At 40.2% G+C, this 20,732-nt stretch overlaps 1 protein-coding gene across 3 annotated transcripts in view; it reads right to left on the reverse strand.

The window, feature by feature from the left end:
- The window catches only part of RGS12 (regulator of G protein signaling 12), a 92,344-nt gene that overhangs the window by 53,561 nt on the left and 18,051 nt on the right, over positions 1-20,732 (reverse strand). For all 3 annotated transcript variants that reach the window (XM_068943474.1, XM_068943476.1, XM_068943475.1), the window contains exon 3: positions 13,993-14,112. In XM_068943474.1, coding sequence (XP_068799575.1) covers positions 13,993-14,112 — 120 coding nt within the window. The remainder of the gene's footprint in view (positions 1-13,992; positions 14,113-20,732) is intronic.

A 20,732-nucleotide genomic window follows, 5' to 3' on the forward strand; every position in this document is an offset into this window, starting at 1 on the left:
CATCTGCTTAGAAGCTAAACTGCGGGAAGCGGGTAGAGAACCCAGATATGGTCAATCTGTTTTTCTCTTCTACCCTGCCTCCACTTCCTGCTCCTATCTTCTTTAGTACAGTTGTTTGCAGAAAAGAAAAAGCTCAAGAGAAAGACTGAATACCAGGAAGACTGCATAAGTTTTAGCTTGTCACAAGATGAATAGGATCGAATATATTCTTGACTCCTAAAAGGACAAAACACATACAAGAAAGGCCAGGCAACTAGAGACAAACCTCTGGATCAGCTCTTAGTAACAAAAATTCCTGAAGTAAATTTGACATTGGCAGAATGCACTAACAACTCTGCCAGGAATCTTAAATCTCATCAATATCAAATATTTCTTTTTTTAATTTCATGTCAAAGAAAGGAACAACTACTTGCATGAAAACCAGAACAAAAGAACTTGTTAAGAATACCATTTAGTTCAGTGACCCTAGTTACTAAAATAAAAGGCAAAAGAATCAAAACCTACATACAAATTAAGAAAGCATTTACATAAAATAGAATGATTTTTATTCCTAATTCTCCAAATTTTCTATTAGCTCTCCAGATGTACTTTTGTCAAGGATTTGCCAGCTCCTCAACATCGCACAGACAGCCTACGTGCTACTGATTAAGAGAGAGAAGATTCTCAGGTCCACACCACTGAGGTTTCCCTCTGGCAGCTCTCAAGATAAAAGTCCTTCCTATTCCAAGGTGCTATTAACGAAAATGTTTTTTAAGCCAAGCTATTTGGAATTTGTTCAGTTATTTGTAACTGCGACGCAAGCTGTGTTTTTAAATACTAAGACTTCCAATACAATAAAGTCAGCAAAGAAATTCGAGGCAAACGGCTGCTAAGAGTGCCCCCTGCTGTCTCCCTAAAACTCTGAGACTTCGATTTTATTAGGACTATTAGGAAGATTTGCCACCCAGAAATCTACTCTGAAAACAAATATTTAGTTCTGAAAGCCATATTTTAAACATTGAAAAAGAATTCTGTAGTCCGACTGTAAACTGATTATAAAAAAAAAATATACTTCTTCCAAAAATCTTTTCTGAAAAAGGAAACATGACTATTTTTCTGGTTCTGTTTATCAACATGTTAAGACATATGAATTCCCTCCACCAATAAAAACATGCATCAACAGCATGCATAACTTGGCCATCCAGATGGAAGCCAACAGTAAATTAAAATAAAATTACTTATTAAGGAGGATATGATTAAGTGACAGATCACTCACACGCATTAAGGCGTTTCTGAATTCCCTACTACTGCCGATGGAGCTTCTGAAGAGTCAATAGATTTTGGGGGAATCAATATAAAGCTCAACATGAACACTACTCCTTTTTAAGTAAACAATGCAAATATAATTTTTTAAGTCTTATAAATCTGTTTTTTTTTCCTTTTCATTCTAAAAAACACATATCAATTCTGCTGACATACTTTGAGCAGTAAAGAGAATGATACTTTGGGATATATGTAGATATATACATACATCTTTTGAGATACCCGTATATAAAGAATAAGACTATGTCAAAATTTGATAATACAGATAGGATCTTTGCTTACAAACTGTGTTTTCTGAGCAGCAAGAAGTTAAAACAAGTCTGAAATCTTAATACCTCAGAAATTCTGTATTCTATATATACTTTAGTTAGAAGTATGCTTATTTTAATAACTCATACCAACAGGATTTTGTTTTATCAGATAAAAAAAACAGATGGAAGAAGAAGCGCTTTAGCTGTACACCTTAAAAAAACCTGACAATTAGAAGGTAACTTACAACTTTAGCATGACATTGTTGCTGTATGGAAACAAATGTACAAGCGTAGTGAAAACTAAGTGACTTATTTATAAAAAGTTGATTAGAGAAATATCTTTATAGGTACTATACTCACTCCACATTTTAAAAACAACATAATGCAAAAGATATATTAAAAATTTGTCTATAAAAATCACTTATTCTTAACTTCAGAGCTTATATAGAAAGTCAACTTAAATACTTATACTTACGAACTTTGTCTCTTTAAAAACTCATTGAATCCTTAGAAGCACTAGTTATCATATTTCATTGCAAGAAGATTTCTTAGCTCGGAAGACTAGTCATTAAACCATATTCCTGTTTTCTGTTCATTTTAGACAAACAAAACTTTATACTTACAGACACTTGACTATCAGTAAAAGTTTTCTCCATGTATAAATACTTTAATAGCTCATTGTTAAGAAACAGTCCCTTCAACTTTATTATTAAGGTCTTTCTGAACACATATTTACTTCTTCAGAGTCCAGTAAAAAAATGAAGCTTCTCTGTCTGTTGCCCTATCAACACCTCTCGCATTCTCCTCCCTCCCCAGCACATTCTCCGCCCTCAATACTGGTTCTGTATCTTCTCATCAAAAGGAACAGGCAGCTTTTAAAATGTTGTTTAGGCAGGACCTATGCAACAATAAAGCTTCTGTAAAGACAACAACGTGCTGCTGAGGCATCTGCCAATGTCAAAAGCATTCAGTAAAGGCCTAGAGGACTGTCTTAAACATTTGTCCAAACTTGTTAAGCAATGAGTCAACATCATTTTCTCCTCCGAAGTATTTTCATTTTTAATACATTCCTCTTTAATTAATATATTATCTGAATTATCTTGGTATTAAAAATACTTAAAATATAATCTAAAATTACTTTTTTTTTTCTTTAAGGATGGTTAAAGCCAGTAAGACTCAGAGGAATTTTCTTTCAGTTTCTGGCATGTAGGTGCATGTCTCAGTGTGATTACAATCACATGTATGCATATTGTGCAACCTATTTCATCCTACCCAAATGCTCCACGTTCTTTTGAGCACTGGCATTTACAAGGATCGTGTTCCAGGTGAAATATGATTCTTGTAATTTTCGACACCACACCTACTCTCCATACAGATAGCACTATCTGTGTTTTTTCAGAAAGAACTGCATACACTTCCTGCCCAACAAGTAAATTTAAATACTATCATTTTGCAGGTCTTTGGTCTAGATGGCAGGAAGGAGGGGATGGAATTTTTTATTACATAGTTTTTAAGTACCAGAAGAAAAGATGAAATATTTTGAGGATTTAACATTTTGAGGAATAATGAGCAGTCGCTCATCTAGTAGAAGCTCCCAAATTTTTGTTAAACCTCACCAGACTGATAAACCCATGAGGACAGTGAAAATCAAATAGTGCTGACTCCCAGCCAAAATCCCCTCAGTTTAAGCATGCAATACAGGGTCAGCATCAATCAAAGCCTGCAATGCTATCATTTGTGCCCTATGTATTCTGTGACTATATTCTAGAACCACCAATCTAGTCCATTCAATAAGGCTTTAATTCATTCCCTAACGTTAGCCAGGTCTTGCAAAGAAACAAATGACTCCTCACTCCCATTAGCATGTGACATGACAGACAGACATATCAGGTAACAGAAGCTGAAATAGGAGGGGAGGAACAGAGACGCATGCAAAAAAAATAGTCACCAGTTCCTCATCCCCACCCTGGAATTACATGAGCAATCTATTTCGCAGCAGAAGCTCTAACCAGTAAACATAGAGGTGCCCTCTCCCTCAGAAAGTAGATACTCCAGCCAGTTGCAGCAGAAGCAGCATATGTTCCCCAGAGCCCCCTTTAAAAAGCCCACTTTACATCGGCATTAGGAGGAACTATGTCAGTGAGCCCTTATTTTACAAGCAAAAAGTGGGTTGCCTGCAAAGAGGAAGTATAAGAAAGACCATGGCAGAAAGATTAATGATCACAAGCTATAAAGCAAAACTAATGAAAATGGGAGGTAAAGGTCAATTAAGACGAGAAAAGGAAGGGGGGAAGGAAAACACAAGTTAAATCTGCAGTCAAGTAAAAACTATGTGAGGATGTGACATTAAAAACTAATAAGAGAAGTTAGAACACTAACTGAACAGACAATGACACAGGAAAAATTAAAATGCAAGAAAGTTAAAAAAGAGAAATAGTACATACATTACAGGCAAGATTTAAAACGGCGAAAAAAGAACAGCTTAGTGAATATTAGGTTATACTGTACAGTTCAAATGGCCCCACCTCAAGAAACCACTTAATCATTGTCTTAAGCCCACTTCTGTTGAGGAAAATGTTTTAGAATACGCTAAGATAGTAGATATCCATGGATTTTAAACTCACATGCTGGTATAAGGACAAACTCTCCCTTTTGACAAATGTGACATCAGCACTAGTAGGGTAAACTATCGCGCACTAAGACGAAAGCAAGACTGTGTGCTGCATGGCACTTTCTTAACTAGGTAGGAATTGGATGCCACGGCTAATAAAGCTGCAAATAAGGGAGTAAGGGAGAAAGGGAGTGCCAAACCATTTTTATATCAACTGCAAGGTAGCTCAGCTTCCTCTGCCTAGGATACAATCCATAATCCCACAGCCTTAATAAGGAAAAGCAATGTCCACGCTTGAGGCTAAGAACATAAGAATAGGCACATCAGTTCAGAATAAGGGCTTATTAAACCCAATAATCTGTTTCCAATCGTAGCCATACATGGACGTCTAGCAAAGAGCAGCACGGGGCAATGCATGAGATGAGGGAAACCTCGTTATACTCTCCCAGATGCCAGACAGTTTTAGTTCAGGAGATTTCCTGAACCTGGCACTGTTTGTCTCCTCAGCAACGTGGTAAGGTGCTCCACACATCTACTTACCTGCTGCAGGAACAATTGTGCTCTTTTGTTTACTTTGCTCCCGGCTCCAGCTACCTTCTACTGCTTGTCCCGAAAGGGACACCAAGCAGTCGATCCCAACTAGTTTCTCTATGCCATCCATGATTTTGTACTCTTTTTACCCTTCCAGAACCTTTTCTACTTATAATATATCCTACCTAGTACATTTTTGAAATAAGGAACCAGAATATAGTATTCAAGGTGGGTGTAAATCACACATTTATACAGTCGAATCATTATGGTTGTTTTTTCCCTCTATTCCTTCCCTAATAATTTGTAACATATGATTTTCTGTTTCATTATCATTGTACTGAGCCAATGTGTTCATGCAACTGTCCTTTATAACTCAAAGGCCTCACTTCTGAGAGGAAACAGTGAGCTCACAGACATATATATGAAAGTAAGACTATTTTGCCCTGTTTGCATCACTTTACATTTATCTACACATATTTTCATCTGCCATTTCATTGTCTAGCCATTCAGTCTCATAAAAGCAGTCTGCTCTCCTCTTCAGAGACTGCTCTTATCCTTACTACCTTGAATATCTTCACCTCACTGCTTACCTTCCTGGAAGGAGCCTTAAAAGATGTTCTTCCATCAACAAGTACAACAGAAGAAACTGAAGCAAGCTCCAGGCTTAAGCAGCAACTATTTCTGGGTTTCAATAGTAGACCCCAGTGCCATAAGCTATTATTCTGTCTTAATGTCAAGAGGTTAAAGTGCCTCACATGAATTAGACCCATGAGAGTGAAGTTTCAGTTACTAGACAGCAAGTCCAATTTACCCAGAATACTAGGTACCAAAGGTTATGGAGAAAGATAACCATGAGAAGTTGCCCACCTCATAGCGGTCTGTGAGTACTGACCACTAGGTCACTACCCAAAGAAACTGGAACCAAATGGCTGGAGCCAAAATCAAGGTTTGGTATCTTTACACTGCGGCAAAACTGAAAGATACAACCTCTTTGTAACGTCAGCCAGTTACCTTAACTTGTCCTCGCAGACTGATACTTTCAGTTCCACAGATGTGACAGTACCAAAGATGTTGACAGCTTATGAATTGACCAATGTTCATTTTATCGCAAGCCTTAAGAGTGGCTGTACTGGCTACTGGCAAGAAAGAAGGTCTGCTGCCTGAATATTTAAGCAGGATATGAGTTCTTGTCTAGCCTCTGAAAATATCTACTGTGCTTCTGATTCTGTAACAGAAACTGGCTTGTGTTAGAGAGCCAAGCCCAGAGGCAATAAGGCTTGTACAGCTTTTGAGTGGCAGGGTCAGACAACATACTTGCTTCCTCAGGGAGGAATATCTGCCTACAGTGCCAACACTCTTTACAAATATGGAGACTGAATTCCCTACAGAATCCACTCTAGGCAAAGCTGTTGGTCTCTCCTCAGGCACCAAAGTATAAGATGACACTCATGTGCGCACATCACAGAGAATATAGACACCTGAGAGATGCAGGTCTCAGAACAGTCTCTGACTAGTCGGTGTCTACCTGCAAATCATGGCAAATTTCTCCAGAATCTGAAATAAAGAAAATAACTCAAAAGCAGTAGAAAAAAGTCAACATAAGATTTGCCAAAGTAGGGTCACTTTACCAGTGTTCAGTAACAGAAGACAAAAGACCTTACTCTCACTGTCTGGAAAATCACAGGGTAACATTCTGGAATGTATCTAGAAATAAAGATCTCCAATTCACAAGAAACAAGAGGTGATACACAACTGTGTTCATACCTTGACCAAGCCACCTTTGTCAGATACTTTTACAAAACAGCGTGAAACGCATAAGGACTTTCTGTGATAAATTTTGTAACTGTAAGAAAAACTCTGATAGCATTTGTTGATATAGTCTTCTAAAATTTATGGTACAGCAAAAAAGTACAGCTTATATTCTAATGCCATTGCACAATCTGTGAAAAAATGCATAAATGTATAATGCTAGCATTATGTTGTCCTTCTCTACGGAGTAACAACGGATGCAACTAAAGTACCTGATAAAAAGACTACACGTGCTAAAGTAAAATCCTCCAGAGAACACCGAAAAGAGTCTGAAATTCTAAACTGAGCATGGCAATGTAGAGAACAAAACGTGGAAAAATGATGTTCTTAGAAAGCTTTAGTAAACACTGAGAATGATGTCAGCAAAACAAATCCTAAGGGATAACATACGCATCATCCAGGGCAAGATGATGGCAACCCAGAGACAAACTGGCTCTGTTTGTACCAGTCCTAGTGCCATAAGATACTGCATAGTTCCAAGGACAGCTGTCCCTTTCTGGACACTGTCACATCACCAAGCTCTTCCAGCCTCCAAATGAAGTTGGGTGCATCCAAACAGCCTGTTGGGAATGGTGATGCTAACTATTGATGCTAACTTCTAAAACATGTCCAGGAATTGTTTGTAAAAACATACTCTTTGGCCCAGAACAAAACCACACAAGTGACAACTCTAACAACGTAACAGTATAAACCAGGGCATTCCAGTGCCTATAGCTGTGTCCCGGCACTGTTTCATTTACCAACACAGGTGTACCCATTATGCAGCACAGCAAGTAAAGAAGTCCAACCAGTAAAGTAATGGCCAAAAGCCTGAATAAAACAGCACAAGACTAGAACACCTGGCAGAAACCACGGGATGCTTTAAAAGCCTTAACGATGATCCCCACGACCCTATATGCTACATTAATTCAAGGTAAAGAGATCAATATTTAATGTAAGGTCTGATTTATGCTAATTAAAGCTAGATGTTATAGTTTGGCAAGTGTAGCAAGTAAAACCACTACGCACAAATCTTACACTTTGTGCTGTTTTAAAAGCTGACATCTAGTGGCACATTTCAAGAAACGGAACTTGTCATTTACTGCTTCTCCAACAAGCAACACCATACCCTTTGTAAGAAAGGGAAAACAGAAACATAGACCTTAGCGATTGGTCACAGATCCGTAAGACTTCAAAAATAGCAAAGTTCGGGCTGGATTTTATTAGCATTCAGCCTTCAGAATATCAGAATACTCTCAGGATACGATATAGGTGTACTTCCTTAAGAAGTTAAAATGCTAACGATACAGAACAACCTCTTACGTACCAGAGACGGAGATTTTATTCTTGAAGCGTGCAATGTTGTTTTGTTCCACAACTGGCCTTTTTTACATCTTCATGAAAGCAGACTGAGGACAAGATTGTCAATTGGATAGTTACATCTTGGATATAAATTAGGACAAAAACCAGGCAAAAGATACAGTACTCGAAGGTAGTAAACAGTGGAACCTGCGTATACTGGCAGTCCACAGTAAATAGTCATAGCTTAAAACAATTAGTGAAACCTAAGACAAAATATACATTATTTTTAAGTTTTATGTTCACAATAATAAGCCGAGAATGAAGAGGCGTCTTGATTTTCATTACACGGTTATCCTAGCAATAGTGCTGGAGTCGTGGCTATGGTGACCTAAGACCGTTAGTGAAGAAAGTTTTGTAGGGAGAATTAATACTTTTTATTAGCTCAACTGACAGAGTGGGAAAGGTTTAGGGCATGTTTCGTTCTCCTTGTCTGATCTTCCTGGTATACTAGCTGGTCTGATATAATTTATTATGTTCCTGTGTAAGCTTTGTGTGATTATTTTGTGATTATTTTAATTAGTCAAACAAAGACAGGTTTCCACTTAAAAACTATGAAGGGAAATATTGGCGGATTGAGAACTGGCCGAATGGCAGAGCTCAGAGAGCTGTGGTCAGTGGCACAGAGTCTAGTTGGAGGCCTGTAGCTAGCGGTGTCCCCCAGGGGTCAATGCTGGGTCCAGTATTGTGCAAGGTATTCATCGATGACTTAGATGAAAGGACAGAGCGCACCCTCAGCAAGTTTGCTGATGATACTAAACTGGGGGGAGTGGCTGACCCACCAGAAGGCTGTGCTGCCATTCAGAGGGACCTGGACAGGCTGGGGAGACGGGCGGAGAGGAACCTCCTGAAGTTCCACAGAGGCAAGTGCAAGGTCCTGCGCCTGGGGAGGAGTAACCCCCTGCACCAGCACAGGCTGGGGGCTGACCTGCTGGAAGCAGCTCTGCCGAGAAGGACCTGGGAGTGCTGTTGGACAACAAGTTAAGCATGAGGCAGCAGTGTGCCCTTGTGGCCAAGAAGGCCAACGGGATCCTGGGCTGCATGAGGCAGAGTGTGGCCAGCAGGTGGAGGGAGGAGGTGATCCTGCCCCTCTCCTCAGCCCTGAGGGAGGCCACACCTGCAGTGCTGTGTCCAGTTCTGGGCTCCCCAGTACAAGAGGGACATGGCGCTACCGGAGAGAGTCCAGTGGAGGGCTACCAAGATGATAAAGAGACTGGAGCATCTCTCCTATGAGGAAAGGCTGCGAGAGCTGGGCCTGTTCAGCCTGGAGAAGAGAAGACTGAGGGGGGAACTGATCAGCGTCTACAAGTATCTGAAGGGAGGGGGTCAAGAGGATGGGGCCAGACTCTTCTCCGTGGTGCCCAGCGACAGGACAAGAGGCAATGGGCACAACCTGAAACGCAGGCAGTTCTGTCTGAATGTGAGGGAAAACTTCTTGACTGTGAGGGTGACAGAGCACTGGACCAGGTTGCCCCAAGAGGTAGTGGAGTCTCCTTCCCTGGAGATCTTCAAAACCCGCCTGGACGCACGCGATCCTGGGCAATGTGCTCTAGAGGACCCTGCTTGAGCAGGGGGGTTGCACTAGATGATCTCCAGAGGTCCCTTCCAACCTTGGCCATTCTGCGATTCTGTAAATAAGCATTTGGTGTTTTTTGCCACCCACAGATGCCAAAGCTAATATCCAGCAGAGACGTGTCATTCATTAGTATAAAAACTCCACAGTGAGGAAAAGCGTTGTATGCTTTCTACTAACAGATGAAATACAAGACGGGTTGCCCCAATGGAATTAACAAAATAGAAAAAAAAAAAAAAATCAGGCATTATTATCTATTATAACACCTAATACCAGTACACTGATAATGGTTATAATTAAAACAGAACATTCTAACAAAATTTCTTGCACCGACTTTTAAAAGGAATATATACTGCATTCCAAATTTGAAAACATGACTGAAATCTTGAAAAACAACAGATGTTCTTTTTCATATAGCATATGGCTTTAAGATTTCTAAGACAGGAAGAAGACAGCAAGAAAAGTAGAAAGAGTTAACTTTTTTCTTCTGATATTCAGTTAGAAGAAATAATTGAAGGTTCTTTTACTTTAAAAATAATTTTAAATTAAAAGATTCTTTAAAAATGCACAAAGAGACTGCCACTTGTTTGCTTAATACATTATGTCTGTCATGATATTATTCTGCCTTATTTTCAACTACAGAGAAACACTGAAAGTACAACTTCTTTGACACAGGGGAGGACGATGTCAAAATGATTTTCAGGAAACTCCATATTTTTCAAATGTTCCCCTTCGCTCAAAATTGCCCAAATTAGTTGACTCTCACAGAATACTGCAAGGGTCTCCTGTTTTTCCAGATTTTGAGAAAAACTAAGCTATGGATGGAATAAGTTATAGCTGAAAGTGTTACAGGATCTGATTCCAAAACTGTTGATTAGATAAGGGATTACTTTGTTTAACCTAAATTTCAGAAAAGGCAATGTTCCAGTCTCTGCAGTGTCTCACAGGGCCACCTTTACTGTGTTTATAAATCCATAAACAGTGTTTTTTCCAGGACAGAGAATGAGAGTAGTGACACTTATCTACGGGGAAAGAAAGTGGGAAGAAAAAAAAGGATTATGTTCTTTCATTAATCCTAATATTAAATAATTTTAAACTATGAAAAGTTCCATTTAGCTTAAGCTTCACCTTGCAAATATGGACCAGCAGGTAAGCTTTAAAGTAAAATTTGGTGAAAATCACAGATTTTTAACATGGCTGTTAACATGAAAAAGTTCTAGGTTCGTTCTTGTGAAGATAACATAATTAAGAACACGCTAATTTTACTGAATTCAGCTCCAGCTTACAAGATAACTACAGTCAGCCCTGGTAAGAGCAAGCACAATTTCCATGGCTCAGAATTATCAATAGGTTTGCAATTAACATATATATATTTTGGTTTTCTGAAGCGTTTTCTGTAGCATAGTCTTAGCATAATTGCATTAGTTAATTTTACATTCTCAGCCTACTTTGATCCCTACAGATTTACAGGATCTTGTTTACAAGATCTATTAGTAAAAATAGCATCTGGAGGTTAATGCTACAAATTCATATGTTTTCATCTATGTTTAATACAGCTTCTGCATGCAAGAGGAAAATGCTCAAGTGTGTCAACTGTATCATTACAGCTGATTCTAACTTTATAGGAATACTGTCTGTGCACATATGGCCAGAAAATAAGTATTTGAAAGAAAAGATTAAATATTCTTTTGCAATCTTTTTTTTTTAACTTTTAATCAGTTCTTATTTATTAAAACAATATATCTAAAAATAGGTTTTATGCCTAGATAGTTTACAATAGTTTAAAAACAAAGAATCGCAAAGAAATCACGCCACCTTATGGCAGAAGGCAGCAAAACTGACAGCTGGTATATCACATACTACGGCATATAGAGGAGGAAAGGCTGCCAAAAAACAAGTGGAGCAACTTTGGCCTTTCACAAAAAGTGCCAAGAGAACCTTCTGCAGCCACTGAGCAAACGAACGGTATCCAGCATATGCCCATAAAATAAACTGCAAGGAAACAACTTATCTTGCTCACTTCAGAAGACTAAGTTAGATCCTGACAGGAATCAAATCCACAAGCTTAGAAAGCATATTCATTTTAAACTCAGTCTTTGCATCATTACCTTTTCCATTCTGCTAAGATAACTGGAAAGAAGAGAAAAACAACTGAATAGCTTATATAATATGGTCATGATCATTATTCCAAAGGTGGAGTCTCTTAAGAATTTCCTGGTATTGTTTTTTCCTCTTCCAGCAACTCTAAATAGATGCCCTGAAATAATCTAAACATGTGATGACAACACCGTGTTCTACTGTACTGAGTGTAACAGTGGTTGGGAATAGTGCTGCAGTAGCAGCATTAACATTAGAACCAAAATGGAAACACCTCAACCCTTTTTCAGTTTCAAAAACTTCACAAGTCAAAGTATTTCCTGGGTTGGTATTTCTCCTGGTAGAACTATATGAAAGCAAGGTGTAATTCTGCTATGGCATGCAGAGAAAACAAAAGATCGTTCAAAGTGAAAAGAAGCGAAAGATTAAGAGAACAGTCCACAGCCAAAAACCTATATGTGTAAGAGCATTAATCCAAATACAATTTTTAATACAGATCGTTCTGCTTTGTACAATTCATCCAACAGCCTAGAATTTCAATTTCCCTAACCCAGAATAACAGCTGTCATTATTAGGACATTGTATAATGTAGAAAGTCTCTCAATCCCTCCTGTTGGTGTTACTCAATGTATATGTATTACTGAATATCAACTGGGATGCAGAGAGAAAAATGGAAATTTGAGTCCAGTGACAATGATATCTTTCTGAAATTAATGCAGAGTGAGTTCCAAGTCCCTATTTTAATGAACATTTATGCAATGTAAAACAGCTCCTAAGACAGAAATTAAATTATACTCATCCCATCTCAGTGTTTAAAACGCTATCCCAAAATATAAGATGTGCACATAAATCTCTCTGAAATCTGAATCTGGCAGAATGAGATGCAAACCTTGTTTTCTTCTATCACACATGAATCAGTGCTAGGCGCTAAGATATTCTCGGTTCTCTCTTCTTACTATGACCAAAATTTTTGTCAAAATTGGTAATACATATCAGCCACCTTTTTTAATTTAGAAGAATCATTTTCTGATGAAAAGAGATGTAGCTAGATAGTTCCCAAATGCCTCTGTCTAAGGTATCTCGCCCTGTTAAAGTTACGGGCTTACTGTGTTAAAGTCATGAGTGCAAAGAAAGAAATGAAAAAGTATTTTCTGTAACTAGAAAAAAAAAAAGCAAGACCCTTAAAAGATTCAGACAACAAGATGGAAATCAACCACATGGAAGGATGCTTGCTTTTTATTTCCTTCAAAACATCTGAGAAAAAAGTAATGACAGTTCCTACCTGCATTCCCTGAGTACACCAGAAGCTCCTTCCATATGTTCTGTTCCCCAAGAACCCAATGGGCAGAGCTCCCCTCTCCTTTAGCTCAATGAAATGCTTTCCTTCCTACATTTTCCCATGACAGGAAGCTTAGAATACCTCATTCTTTCCTCCTCCCATGTCAAACGCTTTTTATACTCCTCCTTCCCATTTAGAGGAATCTGTGTGCTGCATTCCTTCCCTTGCCAAAGAGCAGTATAACACATATACTACATGGTTCCTATGCCAAGAGCTCTGCAAATATTTTTCTTTCTCCCCAAGCACAAAACTTCTTCCAGATAAGAACGATGAAAGGGCAAGGGAAAAATATCTCCATTTGCCTTCCCATCACTACGGGTCAGGTTTTGAGGAGGAAGCACACTAGAAGAGAAAAAATATAACAAAGCTCTTAAAAAAATAACTTCCTCTAGCTGTTTGAGGAAGTGTCTCAGCAGAGCCAGGGGGCACGGGGAGCCAGCTTTTTAAATTCAAAGGTCTTCTCCACCAAAATCAATAAGCTTTGGCCACCCATGCCCAGGCATCAATGGATGTTTTAAAATTTGCCAGATGTGAAATCGCAATACAATATTACACTCAGAAAGACCCAAGATCACCACACCAATTACCAACACTGAGATTATTTTAGGGATTCCCTTTTCTCAACTGCTGACATATAAGAGAAAAAAACCTATCTGAGTATTTTAAAACAGGAACTTTTCCATATTCAGTAAGCTACATTCCTTAATAAGCTAGTTTAAGAGCCCTCACTTCATATTCAGGACCTTCAACAAATTAAACCCCCAAAAATCTTCTCAATGCAATGACTATTAGCTGAAAGAAAAAAAGAATATGATGAACATTTGCTTTCTTTGTTCATTAACCTGAAGAATTAATTCAACTGTATTGATTTGCTTTGCATGACCAAGTGTGATGGGTAAAATGAAGTAAAATTCCCCATAGAAAGAGAGACCACTGCTAATGCCAAAGTAAACTATTACAGAAATACTGAAAGTCAGGTTAAAATCGGAAATGTGTATTTCCCTTACACAAACATCATATAAAGATCAGTAACTTTACTATACTACAGCTATTACTTCCCTTCCTTCATTTATAATCAGTTTTAACTACTGTAAGTCCCTCTCCAGAACTTATTTCTAGGTTTTAAGAGAAAGTTAATTACCTCAAGATCATCCAGTGAACGAGTAATACTAAATCGCTTAGATCTTCCAAATGATCTTCGAACAGAAGAACGCTGGGGAGGAGCCTGAGTCAAGCCCACCGCATGTCCGAATTTTGCACCCTGAACAAAACAGAAAATATATGATTATTTTATTTGTATTTAGTACATTACTTACTGAAGGGGCATCTAATTTTTCAACGTCCTACTGCTGTCCAGCTTGACTGCACTGCTAGGTATAGAATTCCATGGAGACAGATTTGCAAACTTGTAACAGGATCACAGTTTCAGCATAAGTTGGTCACTTTCCAAGTGCATTTGAAATCAGCTATTCAAATCACTAAAGTATGAAATGACTTTTCCAGACTAAAGTCAAATAGCATAAATATTCAGCCTTAAGTTACTATACAGACATGAGTTGTCAGGTCGTTAACATGTACATATGCTACATATAAGTACTAGGGGATAAAGCTTAATCAAAAGCAAGATAGTCCTAGCTCTTTACTGTCCTAACTAGAAAACAATGATAATGACAAGTTATTTGTCCTTTCTAGAAAATTACCACCCTGAAATTCATCTCACCTAGCTTCTGGTGGAATTTTTCTCCATGCTTTTAAAATTCCTACTCTGACTACTCGTATACTTTTTTTTTTTTTTAAATAGGCTTACAGCTATAAAATCCAACTTTTTAAATCACAGACTACAAAATGAAGGAACTAGATTACTCTTTTCTTCTGAGAAAAGAAACTACATCACTCCAATGTTCCATGACTAGAACTGGTGCTGCAATAATTAAATCTAATGCTTCTCTGTTTTCCCCCTAAGTATATTCTTCCTCCTTAAAATGTCATCAAATGTCAGGTAAGCTGCAGTGACTCACCATGTACATATCTAGCTCATGCCAAATGGCAACATATAAACTAAAACCTAAGAGTAGGCACAGACAGCAATTGGTGCTAAGCAGATTTACAGTAGCTCACCACATTATGAAAACTTGTGATGATGTGCCTGAAATTTTGGATTCCTTTCACTATGACATTCAATGCATGGAAAATTCCTTCTTTTGTCTTCTGATGTTCCTTATCACTTTAGAAAAGAACAACATTTATTTCAAAGTAATTTTTCTCCTATTTCACTTCAACACCTTTCTTCATGGCAGTAAGCTTATAATACTATTTATTAATATCTTTATAATTGCTTAATGACGGCTCCATAATATTGATTATGTTTTTCTATTTCTTCCTTTATGCAAGCTGCTGCTCTCTCAATTCTGAAACATTTCAGTATCACTTTGTTATTTGAAAGCATATATAGTCACATTAAGCAAAAGAACAATAATAAATTTCACATTTTTATAATCTCATGTTAACAACCACCCATATAAGGTAGCAAAGAACATCAAGAATATTATACAGCCTCCTTACTGCAATAAAACATAATACATCCAACAGAAGATGTCTGCCTGTTCGTTTATCCCTGTGGAGTCACAGAATCGCAGAATGGCCGAGGTTGGAAAGGACCTCTGGAGATCATCTAGTGCAACCCCCCTGCTCAAGCAGGGTCCTCTAGAGCACATTGCCCAGGATCGCGTGCGTCCAGGCGGGTTTTGAAGATCTCCAGGGAAGGAGACTCCACTACCTCTTGGGGCAACCTGGTCCAGTGCTCTGTCACCCTCACAGTCAAGAAGTTTTTTCTCAGGTTCAGACAGAACTGCCTGCGTTTCAGGTTGTGCCCATTGCCTCTTGTCCTGTCGCTGGGCACCACGGAGAAGAGTCTGGCCCCATCCTCTTGACCCCCTCCCTTCAGATACTTGTAGACGCTGATCAGATCCCCCCTCAGTCTTCTCCAGGCTGAACAGGCCCAGCTCTCGCAGCCTTTCCTCATAGGAGAGATGCTCCAGTCTCTTTATCATCTTGGTAGCCCTCCACTGGACTCTCTCCGGTAGCGCCATGTCCCTCTTGTACTGGGGAGCCCAGAACTGGACACAGCACTGCAGGTGTGGCCTCACCAGGGCTGAGGAGAGGGGCAGGATCACCTCCCTCCACCTGCTGGCCACACTCTGCCTCATGCAGCCCAGGATCCCGTTGGCCTTCTTGGCCACAAGGGCACACTGCTGCCTCATGCTTAACTTGTTGTCCAACAGCACTCCCAGGTCCTTCTCGGCAGAGCTGCTTTCCAGCAGGTCAGCCCCCAGCCTGTGCTGGTGCAGGGGGTTATTCCTCCCCAGGCGCAGGACCTTGCACTTGCCTCTGTGGAACTTCAGGAGGTTCCTCTCCGCCCGTCTCCCCAGCCTGTCCAGGTCCCTCTGAATGGCAGCACAGCCTTCTGGTGGGTCAGCCACTCCCCCCAGTTTAGTATCATCAGCAAACTTGCTGAGGGTGCACTCTGTCCTTTCATCTAAGTCATCGATGAATACCTTGCACAATACTGGACCCAGCATTGACCCCTGGGGGACACCGCTAGCTACAGGCCTCCAACTAGACTCTGTGCCACTGACCACAGCTCTCTGAGCTCTGCCATTCGGCCAGTTCTCAATCCACCTCACCGTCCACTCATCCAGCCCGCACTTCCTGAGCTTGCCTAGGAGGATGTGATGGGAGACAGTGTCAAAAGCCTTGCTGAAGTCCAGAAAGACAACATCCACTGCTCTCCCCTCATCTACCCGGCTAGTTGTCCCATCACAGAAGGCTATAGGGTTGGTTAAGCATGATTTCCCTTTGGTGAATTCATGCTGACTACTCCTGATCACCTTCTTGTCCTCCATATGCTTAGTGATAACCTCCCGGATGAGCTGTTCCATCACCTTTCCAGGGATGGAGGTGAGGCTGACAGGCCTGTAGTTTCCTGGCTCCTCCTTCTTGCCCTTTTGGAAGACTGGAGTGACATTGGCTTTCTTCCAGTCCTCAGGCACCTCTCCTGATCTCCAGGACCTTTCAAAGATGATCAACAGTGGCCTAGCAGTGATGTCCACCAGCTTCTGGTGGGTGCATCCCATCAGGGTCCATAGACTTGTGGGTGTCAAGTTTGCCTAAACAATTTCTAACTGATCATGATCTGACCCAAGCCGAATCAATACTATTCTTTTGCAAAAGAGCTTTGACAGCCACCAGCATTCATTACAGACTCTGTTTAAAAGCACAATATACAGGAAACTGGACCCAAAGGATGTATCAGGGCTCATCATTGCAACAGGCCAAGATTCCAGCCTCATCGTCCAGTATTAAAAGTCATCTAATATTCCCTGCATTTTTATATGAAATCTCTCTCTTCCCCTCCAGATTTTAGTTTTACTAAGAGCTTTTTCTATTGGCTGTATGAGATTACGTGATAAAAAGCTCACGTCCATGAGCCCCCATAACCACATAAGAGAAGCGAGCCCCTGACGCAGCTCCTCCCACAGCTGTCCCAGCAGAGTCACTGGCTCCATTGTCCAGGTGCGAAACCCAGCAAGAGAGTCAACAGTGGCAGCTCAGGACGCTTGTCTGGCCACATCTTGCACATGATCGGCACAGTCTGTCCTGTCTTCTCATTAAATTCTTTTTCTAACTATTTTTCCTGCATGAAGGACTCTCTGTTCTACATGCATGAGTCTGTGTGTGCATGTAGGTCTCAGCGCTAGCAACTGGAGTCAGACCACAGGTCACAGGTGTGTCTGTGGTGCCAACAACTGGAGCAAGTGAGGACCTGAATGACCGCAAGTGGAGTGGGACCACAGGTCAGAGGGCCTGTGTGTCTGGGGTGCCAGCAACTGGAGCGAGCGAGGGTGTGTAAGTCAGTGCCTGATGGCTTGTGAATATCAAGCTGGCCCAGCCAGAGAGTAGGTTAAGTGGCCTGGGGGCCAGGTATGTGTGTGTCTTTAAGAGTGAGACCACAGAAGGAGTTGGCTACTGGAGGGACCAGGGGGGTCTCAGCCAACTGCCAGAGAAACTATAGGTTCTGAGGGTTGATTGAGCCCCGTGTGTGTGTGTGTGTGCATGCGTATGTGTGCATGTACACACACACTGCAGGAGTGAGGCAACTGGGGAGAGCAAGGATCCAGGACCACCAACAGCATGGACTGAATGTCCAAAGCCAGCTACTGGGAGATACATAGTGGGGGGCTGTACCAGCAACTGGAGTGGGGCTGCAGGCCTTGGGGGCTCCTATATCCAGTTGCCAGCAACTGGCGAGACCAAAGATCCTGGGGCGGCTACTGGCTAGACTGAGTGTCTAAGCCCAGTGACTGGAGGGATCCACACCGGATGGACCACATGGACCTTCATCCTGATCAGCCAGAGGGGGGAACAGGATGAGGCCATTGGTGCTGTTTGTGAGAGCGCTATGTGCATCCGTTTGGGTCGATCTGTGTGGCCAGCTGTGCATATATGTATTGTAAGCACATGTTTGTACATGTGTACTGGGAATACATTCTCAGCCTTGCTACTGGCTGGACCCAGGGGCAAGGAGCTGCAGCTGCTTCCCCTCTGTCAGGCTATCGGATTCAGCAATCCCTGTAACAGGCTGAGAAAAAATTGGGCAGGTACTGACAAGAAAGCTAGAAATCCAGCAACTGGAGATCAGCTTCTAAGGCTTTCCAGAGAACATTTGGAAGTGCAGCATAAACATGCTAAGACGGCTTTTGCTAAAATGATCAAATAAATTTTCACAGACAGCACCCACTAGAATAAGGGCAGTTCATACGTTTCTAAGTGACTTCTCAAATCATCTGCTGATCCAGGCAGGTATCTTAACAATCACGACTGATGAAAAAGCAAGCACTGCAGCAATCTTAATTTTGCAATATAGATACTTACACTCCTCCTACTAATCATGGTCAAAAGCACAAAAAGAAAGTATCTCTGAAAGCCTTTATCCTGTTCTAATTTGGCAGATGGAGAAGAAAAACAATAAATGTATTAAAATAAAGGAATTGACACACTGATGCTCTAATCCATTCCATCTTCTATTCTTATAACAAAATAAAATTATAAACTAGCATGGACAGACATAAAAGGTAAATGTATAACAGTATGAGGAAAGTGTTACAATGAATGGGTCGGCATATTTTTAATTATATTACTAAATCACACCTTAGCCTTAAGCTAATAGGAAATGGTAAGTGAAAAAATATTCACTTGAAACGACCATCAGACATGAACCACAGGATAATCTTTCTCTCCAAATACGTATTTTTTTCATTTTTAACCTGCTGCTTTGGCCCTGTGAATAAGTTATCTCCTACTATACTTACAATAAAAGCATTAAGAAGAAAAGTCACCAGAGGAGGATGGATATAGCAGCAGTTTGTGAATGTGACCAACTGGGAAACTTTTCTGCCTGGTAACAAGAAAGGCGTACAAGAAAGGTACAAATGGGAAACCGGGTAATACTGTACTTCATGAATTAACAAGAGAGCGCAATGAAGAAGCACATGATTCAGACTAGACTACAAATGACAGAAAGAACAAAAGTGATCTTTAAGATTAAGAAAGAACAAGGACAAGTTGTTAGAAGGAATCTTCACTGATAAACCTGTTAAGCAGGAGTTCTATGTAACATTTTTTCAGCTGTGCTGGCTTAAGGAGTTTGTATGCACCCCTGACCACTCACACCAATGCCCAAACTGCAGCAGGCTGCCCCCTCATCTCCCCTAACATAGGGTTTATGGAACCCATGCAACCTAAAGCAAATGAAATAATCCTGTTTACAGCACTGACCTACTACAGTCATGTCAACACAACTGAAGAATCACACTGCCTGCTCTAGACTGAAAGCAGCAAGAACTCCTTAAATTGTTACTACCAAAGACGTGCAATGTGAAACTATGATACTCCATGTGATACTCCAACCTGGAGCTTGAGTACACAGAGGCAAGTTGATGAAACTGTATCAATTATTCAGAACCAAAAGAAACTAAACACCCTTAGAAAACATCTTCAGTTAGCTTGAAGAGACTCCCAGCTACAGAATGAGCTGTATCACGCTCTTTCATATTCCAGGAAATACACTTATCGTATGTTATAACTTTTTTAACAAATTGTCATACATAACTTAAAATTTACATTTTGTACCATACCTTCTTAGCATCTCTCTAAAGTTAAACATATAATGCCTTCTCCTCCAAATACCTGGACATAAATAATAAAACAAGGAGATTCCTCTCCTCTGATACATCAGTTTTCAAGCTAGGAGGAGCAGAAAAAAAGGTAGCAAGGTAGTAAGGAGAGGACTCTGGTGGGAAGCACCAGAGATACAAGAGGCTAAGGGAGTGGGAGATTTTTGCTTGGTGTTCAACAATAACTAGACAACAACAAAATATAGGGAGCTAGTGTCAGGATTCCAGGAAGAGGAAAAAAATAGGAAAAACTAGGTGAGGCTAAGGCCAGCTTTACAAGATCTTGGAAATTTAATCTTTTTATGGACAACACATTTGATAGTTGTGACCTTGAAGGGAAACTGAAGGGGGCTAGATGTTGTACAACAGAGATTTTTGGATGCTCTGGAGGTACAGGAATATAATTTACCTCTGTTCTCGTCTTGTTCCTCCACATGAAAAAAAGGAGACCTAATCTAGAAAGTTAAAAAGTTGCTTCTCTAACAAGCCTGATCACACTTGCATAAGGATGTAACACTTTCTACACTGTTTCAAAATGAAATTTAAACTTACAAGATTCAAATGCACAAAAAGAATGAAAAAAAAATGTTTGAGGAAAAAAGCATAACAAAGTAACTGCATGGCATGAATCAAGTTCCAAGAGCTCCAC

The sequence above is a fragment of the Struthio camelus genome, chromosome 4, assembly GCF_040807025.1.
Source record: "Struthio camelus isolate bStrCam1 chromosome 4, bStrCam1.hap1, whole genome shotgun sequence".
Classification (NCBI taxonomy): Eukaryota; Metazoa; Chordata; class Aves; order Struthioniformes; family Struthionidae; genus Struthio; species Struthio camelus.